The sequence below is a fragment of the Notamacropus eugenii genome, chromosome 4, assembly GCF_028372415.1.
Source record: "Notamacropus eugenii isolate mMacEug1 chromosome 4, mMacEug1.pri_v2, whole genome shotgun sequence".
Classification (NCBI taxonomy): Eukaryota; Metazoa; Chordata; class Mammalia; order Diprotodontia; family Macropodidae; genus Notamacropus; species Notamacropus eugenii.
The window spans coordinates 183,739,197-183,760,904 of record NC_092875.1 but is presented as its reverse complement, the minus strand read 5'-3'; the positions used below and the strand labels follow the sequence as shown (position 1 = coordinate 183,760,904).

The 21,708-nt window shown below is 35.5% G+C and overlaps 1 protein-coding gene across 6 annotated transcripts in view; it reads right to left on the bottom strand.

The window, feature by feature from the left end:
- Positions 1–21,708, bottom strand: part of HIVEP1 (HIVEP zinc finger 1) — a 181,760-nt gene that overhangs the window by 13,958 nt on the left and 146,094 nt on the right. For all 6 annotated transcript variants that reach the window (XM_072603830.1, XM_072603827.1, XM_072603832.1 and 3 more), the window contains 3 exons: positions 16,917–17,050; positions 15,484–15,659; positions 6,872–6,973 (listed from right to left, as the gene is read on the bottom strand). In XM_072603830.1, coding sequence (XP_072459931.1) covers positions 6,872–6,973; positions 15,484–15,659; positions 16,917–17,050 — 412 coding nt within the window. The remainder of the gene's footprint in view (positions 1–6,871; positions 6,974–15,483; positions 15,660–16,916; positions 17,051–21,708) is intronic.

Here is a 21,708-nt window from a genome sequence, read left to right as displayed (position 1 = left end):
TTTTCATTCCTTTGGTTTTATTTTATAATTTCTTAATTTTTCATAAAGTCATTAGCTTCTACTTGCTCCACTCAAATCTTAAAGGAATTATTTTCTTTGGTGAGCTTTTGGACCTCCTTTTCCATCTGGCCAATTCTGCTTTTCAGGGCACTCTTCTCCTCACTGGCTTTTTGGACCTCTTTTTTTTATTTGGGTTAGTCTATTTTTTAAAGTGTTATTTTCTTCAGCATTTTTTTGGGTCTCCTTTAGCAAGCTGTTGACACATTTTTCATGATTTTCTTGCATCACTTTCATTTTTCTTCCCAATTTTTGCTCTACTTTTCTTACTTGATTTTTAAAATCTTTTGTGAGCTCTTCCTGAGACCAATTCATAATTTTCTTGGATGTAGGAGCTCTGACTTTGTTGTGTTCTGTTCGCATATTTTGGTCTTCCTTTGTCACCAGAGTAAGATTCTGTAGTCTGATTCTTTTTTTTGGTTTTTGCTCATTTCCCCAACCACTTTACTTGACTTTTGAATTCTTTGTCAAGGTAGCTCTCTGCTTCCAGTGGGGTGCTGGTGTACTGTCAGCCACTGTATCTCCCCACAATCTGTGGGCCTAGAGCTCCAAAAATAGTGGCTGCAGCTGCTCCTTCCCCCTTTGCTACTCTGGGCCTGGGGCTGGACTACTCTACTCTCTCACACAGGTCCCACAGGTTTTTTCTACTGACCTTCCAATTGGTCCTCAGCGTTTTGGGGTCATGAAGTCTGGAAACCACAGGTGCCTGAGATTCAGTCTCCATAAGCCTGCTCAATTCTCATCTGTGCTGGTGCAGCCAATGTTGGATTGTGCTCTGCTCCCAGAGTGGTGTGACAGATGCTTTCTGTCAACCTTCTAGGCTGCCTTGGACCGGAGATTTGTGTCACTCCATCATTCTGTGAGTTCTTCAGCTCCAGGATTTGTTTAGAGTCATTTTTTACAGGTATTTGTCTAGGTTTGGGGGGGAGAGCTCTAGAAAGTCGGAGATGTTACTCTGCCATATTGTCTCCACCCTTGTACTTTACTTTTGATGGAATTAAATGCTGCCTTCTTAGAAATGGATGAACTATCCTGCTGGTAAATCCTGTGGAGTTCTCTTTTTCATTTAGCAGCTTCTGAATTTCCCCATTATTTTCATCAAATCAGTCTTGGTCTTTGCAATTGTTCTGACTCAGATAAGCAAATGCAGTGCTATAAACCAAATTTCTGAAAGCTGCCCACTCCTTTTCTGCTCCACTGCTGCCAACTGTGTACTGGCTCAACTTTCCCTCCAAGTTAGCAACAAACTGTTCCTGCTCAGAGAAGAGGTTAATTTGTTGGCATTCTTCTGGTAGTTGTTTTGCCCTAGGGACGCTGCTTTGGTTGAATGAAAATATTTCACTTGGACAGGATAAGTCTATAATCAATCCAGCACTCTGCACCACACATTGCTTTCATCATTCTCACATCCTAGCTGGATCTTCTCCTTAGAATCACAATTTATTAAATGCCAATGTTTGCAGCAAGAGTGAATACATGAAGTTTTATTGTCTTTAGGTAAATGGAAGACAGTGTTGGTGATGAGAAGGTCATAAGATGCACAAGTCTTCATTAGTAATTGACCGGAGATGTTGCTATTTCCAATTCCATTCTTCCCTAGGAGTCACTGCCATGTCTGGTAGATGAAGTCTACTCTAGTATTAAAGTCACTCAGAATTATAAATCTGTAGTCTTTTACCATCACACTGATGATAAAGATCTTCAGGTCCTCATAAAAATTTTCTTTGACTTCATCAGGGTCATGGTGGGAGCACAGACACTGATGACAGTGGAGAGATGTTTTCCTAAAAGTGGCAATTGCATTGTCATGAGACTGTCATTCACTCTTTTTGGCAGGCGCACAAGCTTGTTGGTTAGATTACTTTTGATTGCAAAACCTACACCATCTTCATCACACTCCTTTTCACCGTGGCCACTCCAGAAAAATGTATGTCTAGCTCCACCTTCTGAAGATGTCCTTCATTTGCCAGCCTTATTTCATTCAGTGTTATTTCGATGTGATATCTGCTGAGTGCTCTTGCCACAAGAGAAAGTAGACTTTCATGTCTACTGGATTTTGTGTTGTCTATAAGTGTGTGCACTTTCCATGTTGCCAATTGTGAGTGGAATCTTCTTTACTGATGTTTTTGTACCTTTTTTGTGCTTCAATTGCAGAGTGGGATTCCCTGCCTGCTGCAGTAATCAGGTCAAGGTTAGGTAAGCAGACAATTTTCAGGGCACCTTTTCTAGCCCCTTCCTCACTCCAGGTGGTGAGCAGTGAAATCCTTAAAAAGCTACTTAGACACGCATGGGGCTGCCGAATTCCACTGCTGCTTACAGTGAGAAAAAGACCCTATAGCCTGGGCCACTTGTGTGCAGGATTGTGACTATAGCTCCCAGTGTATCTGTACCTGCTGTCCTTTGTTATATTGCTAAAGGACTCTGAAATAGGTACAATGGCAAAATGATATAGGTGATATCTTTTGATTCATGTATAAATTGTATTTAAGTGAGGCAGAGTTACACAAAGTCATCGACCTCACCTTCAAATCCAAAGTCATCACAGTGCAGTGGCAGGATAGAATCAAGATAACTGGTGATGGTTCAGGATGCAGTGGATGACTTTGGCATCTTCAATATCTAACCAAGTTCTCATCCACTCATCCCATCAGGGGAAGTCTTCACATGCTTGCGGTAGGCACTCTCCTAACTCACCAGTGGGTTTAAGACTCCTTGGTTACCTTCAACCTGGTTCAGCCTGTCTGCCAAAATGGTTTACCAGGGTGTGGTCACTGTGCTTGCTACAGTTTTTTGGAGCCACAGATAAGAGATGAGTGAAACAGGTAGACACCAGAAGTGGAAAGCATCCCTGAAAAGGGCTCAGCAACCATCTCACCAGAGATACTATTCTTCCCTGGACATACCCTACACCTCTGACAGATATGTAAAAAATAAAGTCAAGCAAAATTATCAAATATTTTCTTTACTAACTACCATACAATAAAAACTATAAACAGTGAATGACCTTTGAAGAAAGGATTCAACTGTGAAGAATAAATTATTTTTTTTATAAAGAATAGTATGTCAAAAAAGCAAATCATAGAGACAATATATAATTATATCAAAGACAGGACAACAATGAAACAAGGCCTAAATCCCACTAGTCATACCTCATGGTTTGCTTCCTCTTCCACTCCCATACTACTTAACCAGGCAGCCAGGTCCTAATTAGGGAAGAAGGCTTTATCCCTGCTAACTACAGGGTAACTACAGGTGATAAATTCCTTAGCCTTAAGGCTTTCCTTATTCCAGCCCCAACTTTTTTCCTATACTCTTAAAGAAACCTTCTAACTCAGCTAGATTAGCTTACCTATTATCTCTTACCATCTCTACTCACTTTCACCTTTAGACATGGAATATTGTTCTTCTAGTGATCTTTCTTTAATAAAATCATACATCTTAGAAGTGGACAGGATCTCAAAGATACCAGGGGCAAAAATTCTGCTATCAGGCAGATAAGGAATAACTTAAATTAATGTGGTGTTATAACGTTTACAAATTACTTTTTGTACAACAATTCTGTGAGGTAGTTAGTACAAGTTTTATTGTCCTCCTTTTTCACATAAGAAAACTGAAGCTCAGAGATACTTTTCCAAAGCCAAAAAGCTAGCAAAAGTCAGAGATGAATTTTCAACCCAGGCCATCTGGTTATACATCCAGTAGTCTTTCTACTACATCATGTTACTTCTCAATTATGACCATTTTGTAAATGAGGCAACTAAGAGTCCTAGAAGTTACATGACTTGTCTAAGGTTAGAAAGTTAGCCAATTGTGAAATGAGAACTAGAACCCAGACAGGGTTCTTTTTCCTACACCACACAACTTCTCATCCTCCAAAGTCCAGTTCAATCTTAATAAGGCAACAAAGCCTTCCTTGAACATTGATCTCTCCCTTCTTAAATTCATAGTACTTAGTTTCTGTATCACTTATTTAACACATCATGTCTCATGTCACACTCATATTATTGGTGAGTATTTGTTTTTTACTCTTTTTTAACTTGTTTCCCGTATTCAGCCTATGATACTGCCTAGTAAACATAATAGTTGTTCAATACTTGCTGAATTTTGAAAGAAAAAGTCAGCTTACAAGGCTCAGATGAATCTGAATATTTAATACTTCATCTGTTAATTTTATATTAAAGTTTTCCAAAAATATTCAATTAAATTTTATGTATTTATAGAACTATAACTCACTAAATAGCTGGACTAATCTAGCAAGAAAGCTGCTTTGGATTTTAATGAAGGAAACAGAATTGTGCATATTTAAACAACATAGTTTTACAAAGACAGAAAGTGTGCTTCAACAGAATAATACAGTATGAGATTTTCAAAGTCCATAGTTTATCTTCAAGAACAATTTTCATTGCAGTTCAAACCAGTCTTGTCTTATCAGCATTGCTTAACAGTGACACCTACTGGGAGGAGCTCAACCTAAATACAATCAAAGATGTTCGACTGGTATTAGATATTCTTTTACAATATACCTGATATCCATATGACCTTATCTTTAAACACACATAACTCCTCTTTAAGAAGAGTTCAGAGATTTTCTGAGATATGTTAAAATCGTATGTATAAAATATTTTTAAAACTCACTCAACCAAAGTGCCCCAAATATATATATATATATATATACACACACAAACATGCACATACATATATTCACTTGTATGTGTATGTATATATGTATGTATGTATATCACACACACACAAAGAAAACAAACTTGCTGAAAAATGTGACAAAAAACTTAATATTTGCTTCCTCTGTGATTAAAATATAAAGGCTATCAAACATGTCCTACTGGTATCTAATTATTCAGCTATAGTAATACTACTTAATTTTATTGTTTTTTTTAATCTACTTATATCAGCGGAAAACAAAAAATATTTAAAATTATAATTTTTCTGAAGTTTTTTTTAAGAATGTTCTTAATGAAATACTCTTAAAGGACATGTTTTTATTGGGTTCAGGAATGTAGCTCTATTCATGTAATCAACTCATTGTTATTATTTCATGTAACTAGTTTTAATTAGTTATAAAGTTTAAAATGATAAAAAAAAGAATTTAAGATTTTCTGTGCTTTCAAGTTGTCTTCACAGTAACAACTATATGCGAAGAACAATGTTTCCAGTTGCATTTTATCATGCTAAATGCTTCACCAGGTCCAGCAGTTTAAGGAATATATTAACATTCCTTATACTGTAAGTAGCATTTTGGTGACAAAAACATTCCTTGGATCAGGACACAAAAATCAAATAGCTAGAGGGGCAATTTTTGACACAAAGGATGAAAACTAAAAAGGATTTACTAATACCCAATGATGACAAACCCAATACAAAGAGTGATAAAAATCCCTTTTGATTTTATTCTGGATGACAGGTTATTAAAATCAATGACATTTCTTGCTGAATCTGTTACACACTTTGCCTAATATATCACTGTTAAATAATTTCCTAGAATACTAAAAAGAACTTCCTTTTCACATAAAAGTTAATTTAATTGCAACTCATCAAACTGATTTTAACTAGTTAACTATTTAGATACAAAATTATATTCATATTTATTTTATAAAATCTTCAAACATCATTAAGGAAAGGTATTGGCCTTAGATTTATTTCATTGTCATTAAGGTATTTATAAGGAAGAATTCAATAATTTTACTAACTTTAGTAAAATAATTCTTAAGACTTATACATTAGAGCATATCCATGGAAAGATGCCAAATGACAGAATAAAAAAGATCCAAGATGAGAAGGTACCTTACAAAAACTAACAGTTTCCTGTGCTTATATAGGCTTTTCTTGGAGTTTCGATCCATTTTTTTGGATGGATTTTTTCATAGCAGTTGAGAGAATCAAATCTGAAAATGTACAGGGGAGCATATGCAAATATAAGGTATTTGTGCCATTATGATTACTAAAGTATGGTCATCTGGAGCTTGCCTGGATCTGGTATTCCTAAAATCTAGGCCATGAATACCCAAAGATCCTGATATATGATAAGGGATCTATCCCTCCTTATTTCCAGCATACTTTTCTAATCCCAGCCCTACATGGAATTTTAAAAAAGTAACCAAAAATCCAATAACTCAAAAAATTCTACATATTGTCTGAGATTCAGTTATTTGACTACACGGCTATCTTTTGCTTTCACTTTCAAGGAAATCAGAAATTAGTCTGTACTTCAAAAAAGAATAAAGACAGATATTTCTTCGGCTTAAAATAATTAATCATATCAATTGTAATACCTGAAAGTCATTGTTCCAGTATATTTAGAATTAAATTCCAGTTAATTACTTTTTCTATTATTGGTTGTCAAGTGTAATTAAATAGCATTAATCTTTCCCCCATTTTAAATAATTTCTTTACCACTTTCTTCTTGCAAATTGTGTAGGTAACAAACTCAAGTACATTTAGTACAGTTAAGGTACAGTTTTTATTCAGAGAATTTTACAAAAGAAATAAGGATAACTCAATGATAATAAGGAAGCCTCATCTTTTTTTGTTTGTTTTATGATCAAACCCTTGGGTAAAAAAGTTAAAAAAAAAGTTAATTGATAGCTCCTTGTTTGCTAATGCTAAATACTTTTTTAATAGTCCTGGTGAATCAGATAGTATTAATGATCTTTTTTCTTGATTGGCTTTCTGGCTTTCAGATTATACAATTCAATTCAATTTGAATTTAATTTCATCTTAAAAAACAGAACTGTTTGGAAAGATGAACAATGACATTAAAAATCATATATGGGAATAAAACATGAGATAAACATCTTACCTGATTCTTCTGGATCTTGATCATCTATTACACCTACAGACACTCCTAAATCCACACATTTCTTGCTATGTGCCTTAGACTTCATATGTTTTGTCAAATTTCCTTAAAGGGGAAAAATATGTTAAACTTACATTATGCTGATATATTTATTATAAAAAGAAACTATTTTCAAACAGAAATATAGACTGGGGCTACCAAAATGGAACTTGATTCTTCTGATCTTTTTCTATCCCTCCAATGAAGATTTAAAGAACCTTTGTGATGGTAAAATTATGAAAAAAATTAAATCTAATAGCAACAAATACATTTTTAAGCAAATATATTTTTCTTTTTATATTATATACACAACCCTAATTACTAAAAATTGTCCCTGGGTTGAAGAGAAGTTGTAGAAGAATTTTCACTTTCAAACTTAAAGTGATAAAGCAAGTTTTAGCCTCAATGTTCAGTAATACTACTATACTTTTTGGGCCAGTGGTTATATAGAATTGACCAGGTAAAGCATGCCAATTCAAATCAAACATTTATTGAGTGCCTACTCTATGCAAAGCACTGTTTGTACCCTGAAAAAGGTACAAAGCGGCTAACACTGCTGCTTGCATGCTATACTCCAATCAATCTGTGCTCTCCCTGATGTGGTTGTTCTCTCCAAAGATGGGGAAATCAACCCATTCATGGCTACCCATGTCCTCATATAATTCATCACAGGGACCAACTTGAAGTTGTCATGTCACTCATTTTTACCACATAACTACTAAATTTATTTTTTCAATCATACATTTCTTTGATCAAATCCTTTATACTGAGAAGCATTGTAGGTTGGTGATTAGAGGCTTGTTGTTAGTCAGGATGACCTGGGTCCAAGTTCCATCTTATTTATCTATCGGCTGTATGACCCTGGGGAAGTCACTTAATCTCTTGGGGCCTTCAAACAACTCTCTAAATTACTCTCTAAGGAGAACAGCTGCTGATCCATACTGGCTGAGGGAATTTCTTCACCAGCAGTTCCCTAAACCAATGAAATCACAGGTTTAGACAAAATCCTTTGCACCGCTTCTCCTTTGTACCTTCTTGTTAGCAATCTGTTGTCTCCTGCTTATGCCCACCATGCACATTTCCATATTCTTTGGGATCTTCAACTTTACTTCATCTGGACTACAGTGCTCCAAGATACCCAGCCACACATCATTACTGGAAGCATATTGGTGTTCAAAAAAAAAAAAATGGACTTCTGTTTTGGGGAAAAGCTGAGGTCCTTAAAAGAAATTTGTAATTTCCTAAAGGCAATCAAGGACACTTTTAGTTACTGAATTGATGGATGAGTTCTATAATTCTATAAACTGCCTGGACATCCAACTCTGTATCATAATCTGGACAACAGGCTTTCTTCAATCTCTTAGTTTTTTGTGCATGGGCCAGCTTACATGACACCTTCTACTCAAGGTTTAAGATGATTCCCCTCAATTGCTAGTGTCCTCCCTCATGGAAATTACTTTACATGTATATTTATTTATTGGTGTTCATATTGTTTCCCCTAATCAAATCTAAGTTCCTTGAAGGCAGGGATTGTTTTGTTTTTGTCTTTGTTTTCCCAGCCAGTTTTCCCAGTGCCAGAATACACAGTAGGCGCTTAATAAATGCCTGTTGAATGGTTAGGTCAAATTCTTTTGAGTAATCATAAATCTCATTTAGGAGGTTCTGCAATATTTTGGAGTTTGATGAAATCAACAAAATAGAATCCACAAACAGGATCATCTGGAGGACCTCACCATCTACAAGGAATCCTTCTTCAACTTGGACTCTGCTGGATCTCTTCTATAACAGTGGTGAACATCTCAAGTGAGGCATAAAACAAATAAAATAAAATAAATTATATTTGCACATAACAAGTGCTTACAAAATGTTGAATTTAGTTGATTAAGATCCATTTCTTTCTCTCAAGTAAATTATATAATGAGAGAGAGACACACAATTAGATAATAATATGAAGTAGGGTATGAAAGAACATGCAAGGTACAAAGAATTTGGAAAAAGCATAGACGAAATGCTTATCAAATTTACAGATGATAGAAAGTTGACAGGGATAGCTAAGGCAACGGATTAAAAAAAGTCAGGATTCAAAAAAAGAAGTCTCCATGGGTTGATGATTTTATCAACACAGACGCTTATTCCATCAGTGTAGATCGCAGAGCTGTCTAATGTGATGAAAGTTTTTCTTGGGCTCTTTGAACATACTCTCCATTCCACTGTAGCACTTGTGTAGTATTCCTTGCTCTTGTTATGACAGGCTCACCTTTTCTGATCATGTTTCCTGGTTTTTTACACCATTTCTTCTGCATAAGTCACCACTGGTATTATGCTATAACCCACTTACATAACACTGTATGTTTCTCCATTTCTCTTTAGATGACCACAATTTGAGTCCTTGGAGACCTTGGTATTCCATGATTCACAGCTATATAATTTCAATGAGAAAATATTTATTTATTTTTTAAATGAGATTTTGTTGCAGGGAAATGCTTGACACTACTGAGAGTTCATTATTTCCTACATTATTTCCAAAATGCATTCTAGTCTGTTTTCTTTTTCAATATTGAGCCCAGTTCATTATTCATTTGCATGTATACCCAAGACAGACAGACACACACACACACACATGGCCAGCTCAATTTACTGTCCAAATTACATTTTATAGTCTGGACAATGGGCACTCCATCCAAATAGTGTTTCCTGTCTGTACATCAACCAATCTCAAAGGAGCTCATTCAGATGACCCTGCAATATAATGTGCTGAGATATGACACAATCTCTTTTTATAGGAAAAATCCTCTTCAACTTGGACTCAACGTAGAACACAGTCTTGTTTTATCTCTGCTCATTGAAAGAGTTAATGTTGAGAGGACTGATAAAGTTATCTCCGTGCTCATAACTATAAAGGCATTGTGTTAGATATTAGCATATGTATGAGAGAAATTTTATCAGAGGGGAGCCTTTAAAGTTGCATTTTACTAAAGGACGAGTCCTCAAGTTATTTTTAAAAGCAACAAACATTATAGAATCTTATATCTTCTTTATTCTCCAGTCTATTGATTTTAAAGATGTGGTTTGCCACAGAAAATAATTTACAAAAACCTTTTGGGTCACTTTTTCATATCCTCAATGAGGGTAAGCTTATTAAATATAAAGATCACTTTCAAGGATTTTACAGTGATAAGAAAATAGGCATATGAATTATAGTTATTGATATCTTCCAGTTTACTTTTTTTTTCTGACAACAATAATAGATGTATCTTCCCCTGCCTCAAATCCCAGTCCTACTGTCTCTTATCTTCTCATGTTTCAGGTATCTTTTTATTTACTCCTTCCATGCTTTCAAATTTGTATAACCTTCTACAAGGATCTTTTTTTATTTTTTCTTCTGTGAATACTTTGTCTGATCCAGCAGCTCTCCTTCATTGGATCTTCTTGCATGACATTTATACATGCCACATGCATAGTCCATGTAGGACTGAGGTTATGAGTCCAAACACACTAAATCCACTGTCATTAACAATGAAAATAGATCATTAAGGAAACACTGGATAATAGGTTTCAATTTTTGTTTGCTTGTTTACTTCCTTCCAGCCTTATCTATAAATTGCTTTATGATAAACTAACTCAAGTATGGTCCCACAAGAGGTTTCTTGCAAACATTTCCCTTTCTTCTATTCTTCACTGTTTTATAAGATAATAGTGTGCAAAATCTCACAATATTTCCTTACATATGATTTTACATGTGTTTTTATTCTACAAAGGTATTGTCCTTAATTATCATATATTCCTATTTAACACAGAGCTCAAGTATTTCCTAGGTGAGGTGCTTCTAGGGCTCTTTTAGTCTCCTTTTGGATTGATATTAGTTAAATGTACAGAGGAAATGATGATGGTACCTACTGATTTCAGTTCATTTATAAACTATCCAAGTTAACCATTAGTATTTTAATGAAATTAGATTAGGTACATTTACTTGCATGTCTTATCTTTTCATTTCCATTCTTCTGATTTACTGTTCATTCTAATTTTTGCTCTAACAAGTATAGGGCGGCAAGTAGATGGTCTCACTGTACAAAGATCTGATTCAGAAACAGTAAGTCCTTTATAAGTGCTTACTGAATGACGTCCTGGGTACAGTAACTTTTGTCTATTAAAACACACTCGATGTCATTTTTTTATTGTTGTTCAATCCTCACTAATCCCAATGCCTTCTACTATTTGTGCAAGCATTTAAGATATAAAGACATGAGGCTCTTAAGTAGTCTATAAGCCTTTTACTTCTTCCTTAAACATAAATCATATTCTCCATTATGTTTTTCGAGGTCTTTCCTTTTGCCTAGCATCACAATGAGGGCAATGAATGTTGCTGTATGCTTTGATGTGGTCTGAAGAATACTTTAGAGTTTTTCACAGACTTTCTCAGTCTCTTCAATCTTTACATCAGATGATGGTATATAAGCTGTAATTATCTCATTATGATCTTTTTTGCATGTGCCATCACAAGTACTTCAAGGTGAGAGGATCAAGAATCCCATGAAATGATTTTTCTCATTGCTTGGAGTGCATTCTGTAATCAATTTGCAAATTCAATTATTCAAGGAGAACCTGTGAGTCGATTTTCTATTTAGTGGCAACTTCAGTATGGCTTTCGACTTCATTTAGAGTTGAGAATGTCACTATCACCATTTGGTTCAGTGCTCTTAGGAGTATGACCAACTTGTGACTAGTATAAACACTGTGTGATTCTTAGCATTTTCTTCCTCCTTTTCGATTGCTCTTCACCTATCACTGCAGAAGCCTAAGCAGAAGAAAGCTGCCCAAGCCTGGAAGCCATTACACCTTTTTGTTTGTTCCACTGGTTGACAGGACCAAAGAATTGATCATCCACTGAACAAATTTCAAATGGTGATCCCTTGCATGATAAACTGCTCCTGGAACAGTCTTTGTACTTAGTAAAACCTGCCATACCTTCTGCTGGTGGCATAGCCTTTGGGAATCCAGTGCTTCATCCAGGCCATCATAAGGCAGTGAAAGAGTACTTTGTTAGAGTGACAAAAGACAATAAGATGCAACTGGGATAAATTCATTCAATAAATACTGAAATGCCAACTGTGCGCAGACACCCATTGCAGGAACTATATGGGGTAAAACAGTTCAAATAAGATGTAATTCCTACTCTCTTCAGAACTCACAAGCTAGAAGGAGGTTTGTTTGTTCCACTTGTTTTTTTAACCAGTCCTGTGATTTTGTATAGGATAATTCCGATGAGGAAACCTCCTCTCTACCAATGCAGATCAGCAACTCCCTTGCAACTTATAATCTTAAGAGTGTTGTGGCACTAATTCTGAGTTAAGTGACTCACTTAGTATCACACAGCCAGTATGTATCAGAGGGGATCTTGAACCAGGTCTTCCAAACTCCAAGGCCAGCTCTCTTTATACCATGCTACAGTGCTTGTGTATAAGCTAAAGGGGTATGGGGTAGGGAAGAATGACATGAATACTGGTAACTATACTATACTATCTTTCATGTCAAATGCTTTAGAGCTGCTAAACAAAATGCTAGATGAGATCAAAGGGTATGTGGGGAGGAATTATTACTGGGTAGAGGAAAACAAGGGAAAGATTTCTAGAGGAAGTGACCTTTGAATTGAGCTATAAGGTTGTGTTGGAATTAAACAAAAAGTAGGGAGAAGACTTTCCAGGCATATGGAACTGTGTGAGCATGATGCAAGGGGGGAATGTAGCGAATGTTCGTCAGGAACATAATAGTCTAGTTTAGCTATAGCATTAAGAGTACATTGAAGAGAGTACATGAGATAAGTGTAGACAAGTGTGGAAAGAGTAACATGGTGCCTAATTATAGTAAACTTTGAATATCAGGCTAAAGTTTGAATTTGGTACATAGAATAGCAATTAAAATTTCTGAGTAGAAGAGTGATAAAATTATATCTATATATAAGAAAGATTATTCTGATATACTGCTGTATGAAGGATGACTTGGAACACAGTGGGGTAATGGGAATACTTAAAGAGGATACCGCAGTGGTCTAGGCAGGTGCTTTTAAGAGTGTGAACTATGAGAGGTAGCAGTGGAAAGAGAAAGGGATGGAATTAAGTCATGTTGCAAAGTTACTACTAATCAGGCTTGATAAGTGAATGGATATGAAAGGTCAAAAAAGAAGGGAAAGTCAAAGATAACCACAAGGTTATAATCATGGGAGAAAAAGATTTTTTTTTCCAACAGAGATAACAAGGCAGAAGGAGAAGTATGCATAAATGGATTTGGAAATAGAAGAGGACTTGGATATCTTAGCCAGCTCCTTTCATTAGAGATAGGAAAACTGAGGTCGAGAGGAAAAATGACTTGGCTCAAGGTTATAAAGTTTATAAAGAGAGTTAGTGTCAGAATTTCTGAATCCCTATCCAACACTTTTTCTATCAAACCACATGCAATTGTAATGTTTTTGGTTTTGTTTTTTAATCAACTGTACAAGCAAAAGATGAAGCAGACTTGACTAGAAAGGAGTTCATGTGAAAAACACCTGGGGATTTAAGTAGAGTGTAAATTCAATTTGAGTTAGTGTGATGTGGAAACTCTCATATTAACAGAAGTATGGTATCAGATACCATCAAATGTAACTATACAATTAGTCTGCCAATCTAGAATACTCTGGACAATTCTATGTAACTCTGTAACACTCAGGAATGTATCATGTGATAAGTCTTTATGTAAGTAAGGATTTTTAGTAAGGACAGAATACTTAAAGGAGAAATGATAGGTTTAAAAGTGCATAGCATCCAAAATAGGCCAAGTGACAGCCTTGCTATACTAGCCAAATCATGGTCAGATGATACTTCTTGTACTGTGTGAAGTTTTGGGTACCACCCGGAGGAAAAACAATGACAAGTTAGAGATCGACTAGGGGACAAGCAGGATGGAGAGGTGAAAGAACTTATGACAGATGAGAATGTTTAGTATGGAAAAGAGAAGACTTAGGAGAGATATGTTAACTATCATATGTTTCAAGGGCTATCATGTGGAAGAGAAAAAAACATTTCTTTTGCTTAGCCTTGGAGGGCAGAATTAGGAATAAAGAGTAGAAGCTGAAGAGAAGAAGATTCCAAAACCATATAAAAACAGCCTTCCTAATCACTGGAGCTCTCCAAAAGTGGAACTGGCTGTCTCCAGAATCAGTGAGCCCCTCCTTCTCCTCCTCTGAGTTCTTCAAACAGGGACTGAAATTCTGTAATAGTTATTGATAGTCTGGGCAATTCTTAGTCCACTTTCTGCTACTCTATCACTGTCACTTGGGAACCACAAGCAAACCCAAACAAGCCTTGAGGCCCATGTGTTTTTGTTGATCTCATGCATCCCCATGGCAAACTATAAATAAAGTGAATACCACTGAAATAATGAAATTTTCTAGATTGTGAAATATTAAATGTCACTGAAAAAGTGAAACTTCTAAAGAAGAAAACAAATATTTTAATTTAAAAATAGATAAAAAAGTTCTGAAAAGATAAGAAGAGTATTATAAGAGGAGAAACTAATAACAAACATTTCCTTAATAACATAATGTCCCTGCATAGTGTAAGGTTCATACTGTTCTTTTATATAGATGATTTTCTAATATGACTGTTTCCAACATAAATGTTTAATAAACAAAAAAACTCAAAGAGATTATTCATGAAGCCTCCACTTGTATTGCTATTCTCGACAAAGTGCGATTGAATAAGAAATTGTTCATCTTTATATTAGTAAAAGCATTTAACTATAGCAGCGAATTTAGGGAGTGTTAACAAAAGTAATAATTTACCCAGCATTTTGTCACGATCTTAACAGTGCTGGGAATGCTTATGATTTGATTAAAATTATACATATAGTAGCTAAGGGAATAATAGGTATAATTTCATTGATTTCTTCTGAGATACATTTATGAACAAACTATACGGAGATTAGGAAGCAGGACACTCTTGTCACAAGTTAAGATTTGACAGCATTCATATATGTGGATGTTATGGAGGAAAGAGAAATGGGTTCAAGGACTAAAAATTAGATAAAAGTATTGTTTTATAAATTCTCAAAAGCTTATTGTGGTTTTCATTTTGAACCTCTTCTTAATCTTTTAAAGGTTACTAATAAAATTAATTATAACACAATATTCTTACTTATCTCCTCACTATCAAAGTGACTACTTCTAAAAATGTTAGCCACAGAGCTATCTAACTTATTATGCATAGGGGGAAATTATTGCTTTAATTTTAAAATTTTACATTTATGATATTTTAAAAAGATTATATAGAGTCTGTTCCCTCTACCCCACCCCTACCACAGGATCTAGAGAAAGAGATATAAATACCTTGAGGGGGAGGAGGTGGACATGCTATTGTTAAGATAGCAAACAGATACAATCTCTAAGGCAATTTGCACTTATTAAGCAAATATATGTATATGTATGTATGTGTTTTGTATGTATGTGTATGTATGTCTGTGTGTATAAGGATATTCAAAGTAAAATGCTTAGCAACTTTAATTATATATAAATAGAAGGCAAATTTAAAAAACTTATGTTCTACCTTTGGTCTTGAAGGAGAAATTACAGTAGTTGCAGTGGTAAGGACGAACATCTGTGTGAGTGCGAATATGTTTCTTCAGCATACTAGGTTTCTTACAGCGTATTCCACATTCCTCACAGATGTACTTTCCTCTTCCTCTACCCCGAACATAGACATAATCTTCATTTGATTTATATCTAATTTAAAGAAGGAAATATGAATAGGAAAGTAATGATTAAATACAATCCCCAAAGAAATAAAACAAATGATGGCACAACTAGAGTTTTCAAAACATAAGGCTTTTGTGCATTTGTGATCAGTCTATTTTTATATTAAGAAACATCTAATAAACTAGGAGCTAATTCTAATTCAGCTTGAAATCCTCTCTAACTCTTCTCTTTTTCAGTACTGATTTCAGTGCTTTTTCTAAACACACACACACACACATACACACAAACAGTATTACATAATTATAGCTTACATTATATGTGCTTTAAGTTTTATACAGCACTTTCCTTACAAGAACACTTAAAGTAATTAATGCAATTACTCCTGTCCCTATTTTACAGATGAGAAAATGGAAACTCAAAGAGGTAACTTGCCCAAGTTCACTTAGGTGGAAGATGACTGAGGGAGAATTCAAATCCTCCTTTCAAGGTTAGCTGCTTTTTCATTGTGTGTTGTTCTCACTTTGTACTACACTACAACTTAAAGTTCAATGTGGTTTTTTATATATACATATATGCATATGTGAGGTGTGTATGTCTGTGTGTGTGTGTCTGTGTGTATGTGTCCAAGTCTAGGATTCCTTTACAATAGGGAACTCCTAGTGAGAAAACTCCCTCTATCAACTCTTCTCTGTAAATGATATTCTTACAAGGTTATTACCTGGGGCACTGACAAGTTAACTCTCTAGGGTCATACAGCTAGTAGGTGTTAGAGGATGGACCTGACATGAGCTCTCTGTGAACCTAAGACCAGCTCCATATCACTATTACACCACAGCTCATAAAGCAACATATTGTATATCAAAATAGATGTGGGTATCTCAAATATACCTTTCTCAGACTAGGCAAATTAAATAAATAGAACTTTCAAGATACTGAAAGATACGGTCTATTGCTATACAACTAGATATGAAACCTCAAACTTCAAAGAGACTTCACTCACAAGTGCCTCCCTGTTACTTAATAATTACTATTGTTCTTTTTTCCTGCAAATATAAACAATTATAATTCTGATCCCTCACTAAACAGAATTAAGTAAACTGAATAAATATTTTTCTATGCTAATTTTGCAGCAAGGGCTGTGTTCTGCATAAATGTTGAATTACATCTGTGAATTTATATAGGCTAACAACATAAAATCAGAAAATAATGATCATATTTTAAAATATCAAAACAAGGAATATTAATTTTTAAAATGCTAGTTCAAAAAATAAAATTGGTACTTGCCCTCCATCAAATATCTTAACTCTTCTTGGTTCACTTTTCATTATGGAATTTTCTTTATCTTGTTCATTGCTAATTTCAGAGGTGTCTTTATTGCTGAATTCAACTACTTTGGATTTTTGACTACCTAATGCTCTCTGAAAAAAATAGAGAAATTCAACCTTAAAGGAATTGAAAACAATACCCTTTAATGTTCAGTGGAGACTATAATTTACAGTAGTTAGTGCAAAGAGGCGCATGATTGTAAATAAACTTAATTTCACATAATCACATTTAACCTGTCTTGTCAGTAACAAAAATGTATACCTAAACCACGCATAATAAAGATTGGTAATATTTTAAAGCTCCCAATAGTACCTCCTTGCTCTTAAAATTAAGATTCCACAATTTCCTTCAAAGTATACGTAGGTTAGGACTCAGAGGTGGGGAACCTGCAGCCTCGAGGCCACATGTGGACCTTTAGGTCTGTAAGTCATTGCACACCTGATTCAGTTAACAGGTAGCTTCAAGGTTCCAGGTTTCCTCATCCCTGGGTTAAGTGTTATATGATAACATTCTTAAGAAAGTTCTTCATTATATCTAGCTTTAAAATTTAACATGTAGTTTGAGTCTTTAAAATCTTTCATGTAATTATATTTCTCCCATGAATACTTCCAACTCACCTCCCAATCCCTCAGTTAAATAATTTCAGCAAATTTAAACTTTTACCATAAGTTCTATTTTCCAGCACTGTAAATTACCAAGGAACCCTTTTCCAAGTCTGACATATAGTTTGAATTGAAAAACCAATATAGGCAGTCTTAAAACTTGTGATAAGTTATATTCCTGAAAAAGGGCTGTAAATAAATGTATAGGAATAACATAAGTCAACTCTAATTTCCTCATGGAAACACTTCTAACAGGGGCTACATTCCTCAACAAAAGCCAGCTGCCACAATTGCCCTGGAAAGGGTTGCGAGTACCACATTAACCACAAAATAACTGCTTATACACTATGCAATATGAAGTCTTACATAAACAAAGAGTAAAATATAATAACTAAGATATATGTTTTAATTAAATTATAGCTATAACATGATGTACTAGAAAAAGCATGAGACCTGAGTTTACAAGCTAGTTCTCTACTATTTAGTAGCTATGTGACCTTGGACAAGCCAGGGAGACATGACTTGTCTCTGGGTGACATGACATGATCAATAAAACGAAAACAGGTTAGTTGAGGTTATCCCTTAGTTCCCTCCTCCACCGCTGCACCACCCCCAGTCTAAATTCTATAATATGAAGTTATTCTTAAAGAAAATTGCAAGCATTTCTGGGCAAGTGAACACAATTGCATGTGGAAATAGAAGAAATTTGGGAAAGGGCCTCTATTGATGTCAGGACTCAGTGAATTCTGAGGGCTGCTACAGAGAGGCTACCTGAGGTTCAGAGCAATACATGGGGTCATATGTACTGAGGCATGACAGAAAGAGAATTGACAAACTAATCTGTGTATTGCCTGCTATAAGTACAATTGAGAGATTACATCATTCTAATCTGACTAATGTTTTCAGCAAGTGGATTTGAAAAACTTGTGCCAATTAAAGATTGTCCAGCAAGTAAAACTGGTGAGATGATTTCAGAAGGCATGACTCAGAAGCTGTCATAGGGATCCTTTGGTGACTAAAGTCAGAATCTCCATTCTAAGAGACCTCAGTTCAAATAGTCTACCCTTCACCTGAATAAAAATCCAGTCTGCAACATCTCTCTAACAAGTGAGCACTGAGCTGGGCCTGAAGATCCTAAAGATCCCTCCATTGTAAGAACCAACAATCCCCAAAGATATCACTTTTTTTTGTTGAATATTCTATCTCTTGGGAAATCTGGCCTTCCATGGGGCTCTGAGGCCAATCCTAAGAAATGAAATCTCTTTTGTATATGCTATCAATCAATCAACACTTATTAATCACCTTCTATATGCCAGGGACTATTCTAATAATGTTAGTCCTTCAAACACATGAACACTGCTATCCTGTTTTTTGCTCATGACTAAACATTTCCAATTTCAACTGATTCTCATGTGGCATGATCTCAAGATCCTTCACCATCCAGTTGACTTTTCTAGCTTATTAATGCCATTCCTACAATGTGGAACCCAGAGCTAAGCATAATACTCCAAATTTAGTCTGACAGGGACAGAATAATATAGTATTCAGAACATTCTAAACAAACATTATGCCTCTCTTAATGAAGTCTAAAATTAAATTAACTTCTTTACCTGACACACCACACTGCTGACTGTGTTAAATTTCCAGTCCAAACACCAAAATTTCTTATCCCCAGTGCTCATCATAGTGCCTGAAGCACAGTAAGCTGTTCAGTAAATGTTTACTGATTAAATAAACCTTAGGTTAAAAACCAAAGGATTTTGAAGAAGAGGAGAGGTTTCATCACCTCTTCAAGGTGAGATTTGCACCTCTGGAAAGGAGAAAGAATCTTCCTTCTAAGAATCTTCCACTTGACTTCAAAATATCAATTTCAAAAGCGCAAGATGGGAAGATGTGGCCAGAAAGCATTGTGTTGGAAAACAAAGACCTAGGAGAGTTAATAGCCTATAATCTCATTATGAGTTACTATTGTGATACAATAGTCTAAAATGAGTTGGGCTGTGCTAAGAAAGATGCAATATCTTGGCCAAGGAAGAAATGAGAACAACAAGCAAAGGAGATCACATCTAAAGCGTTGGATTCCAGTTCTGGGTGCCTTACTTTAGGAAGGACATTGACACAGGGAAATCTGGACTCTTGAGTGGCCTTGATTTCATGCCATTGGGATCAGCTAAAGGAAGTGGAGATGTTTAGAACAGAAAAGAGAAGACTTGAGACAGAGTTAGACATCCGTCTCCAAGTATTCAAAGAGCTGCTATGTGAGGCAAATGAATTCCAAATCTAACTCTCCATTTCTTCCCCTGATCTCCAGCCCCACATTACCCATGACCTGCAAAAATTCTTGGATTTCCTGCCAATACGCTGAAAAGTGAACTACTCATCTTCTTTCTAAAACCTCTCTCCTTGCAAATTCTCTAATTCTATATGCCATTTTCCTAGTTGTCTAGGTTCAACTCTACAGTCATCTTCAATCAAGTAACTCCTGTACTCAATCAGTAGTTGAGACCTGTTGAGGCAGCCTTACCAACCCCTTTCACATATTCTCTTTATTCACTCACAATGAAAAGCACCACCATAGTTGGGGTTCTACTGCTTCTGATTATAGACTCTTGTAGATATCTCCAAATGAGTTCCCTTGCCTCTACTCTTTCCATTCTCCAATACAGCATTCACATACCTGGTAAAACACAATTTGTAACACATAGAAGTGAATGATTCCTCCAATGTTTATAAGATAAAATCAACCTCCTTAGCTTGATATGTAAAGACCTCTACAATATAGCTTCAACCTAGATTTCCAATGTCATTTCACTTCAATCATCTGTATGCCCTCTACAATTCTATACAAATTTACGTAAGCCATTCCTTGATTATATTCTGCCTTTTCCTGGGCTTGCATAAATTACCAGCAAGACCCAGAATGCATTTCGCTATCTACGTCTGTGGAATATTTAGTTCAAATACTACCTCTTCCATTAAATCTCTTCTAACACCCATTTCACATTAAATACTTATAAAAAGTTGTTTAAATTCTTACTTTGCCTTTACCACATTTTCTTTCATATCACAATAACTGGTATGGTCATATTATAATCTCTATTAGACTGTAAAATCTTCAAGAAGAGGGGTTGTGTGACTTTGCCATTTCTGCATCCCGTGCTTAACATAACTACACGTGGAAACAACCATACCTTAGGATACTAGGTATGTAACAAATGTTTGCTGAATGAAATTTCATCTCTCTCCTTGTGTGCTTGTCTCTGCTCATATCTCTGCCTCTCATTCTACACACCTTTCCTAGTGGTGCCCCTTTCCCACTGTGTCCTTCTATCTTTACCTTGTCTTAGCTTGGGAAAAATAAAATGGATTAGACTGAGAGATCACTTGTGGTTACTTTTAAATACTGTCTATCATGTGTAAAATGTTACACATTTGCAAAAGGTAGGCAGCAATCAGATGGTGTACTCAGAAGATGCAGTTAGAGAGACTGGTACCTTCCTATGATAGTAACTATGACTCATCAAAAATGTTGACACAGCCTATGACAATTATAAATTTAGTCCTTACATTTCTGTAGCTGGGTATAGCACAATTTTGATAGCTGGTTCTCCCGGGAATCTTTTGTTTGTTTATTTGTTTATTATATTTTATTATGGCCAAAGAACACATGCTCTAACTGAGGGGAGTCCAACTTCTGCCCAGACCAAAGCTGCCAGGATACTAGAGAGCAAAAGGAGAAATATGTTTAGGAAACTTTTATAACGTTTCAATTTTGCAATTTGTATGCTTGTTTGGGTCCCATACCCCTACACAATAAAGAATGTGGTGTGTAGGTATATTTTTATAGGAATTTTAAAGTAGTCTCAATTACCTGGATATATTTTGTCATATAAATTCAATATGTCTCCCATAGTATTAGTACTTATGACCTTGATTATTTTAGTAAGTTTTTCCAGGGGGAATAATGATAGATACTGGCCCTGTAATTTCACTGATAAAGAGAAGTCTTAGATGAGGAAACCCCTTCAGCCAATGGAGATCAACACATTTTTTTCAACTTGCAGTGTTGGAGAACTGCTTAGAACTCTGAGAGACCCAGAGATCTACCCCAAATCCAGAGGCAGGATTGGGAGCCTAGGTGTTTCAAG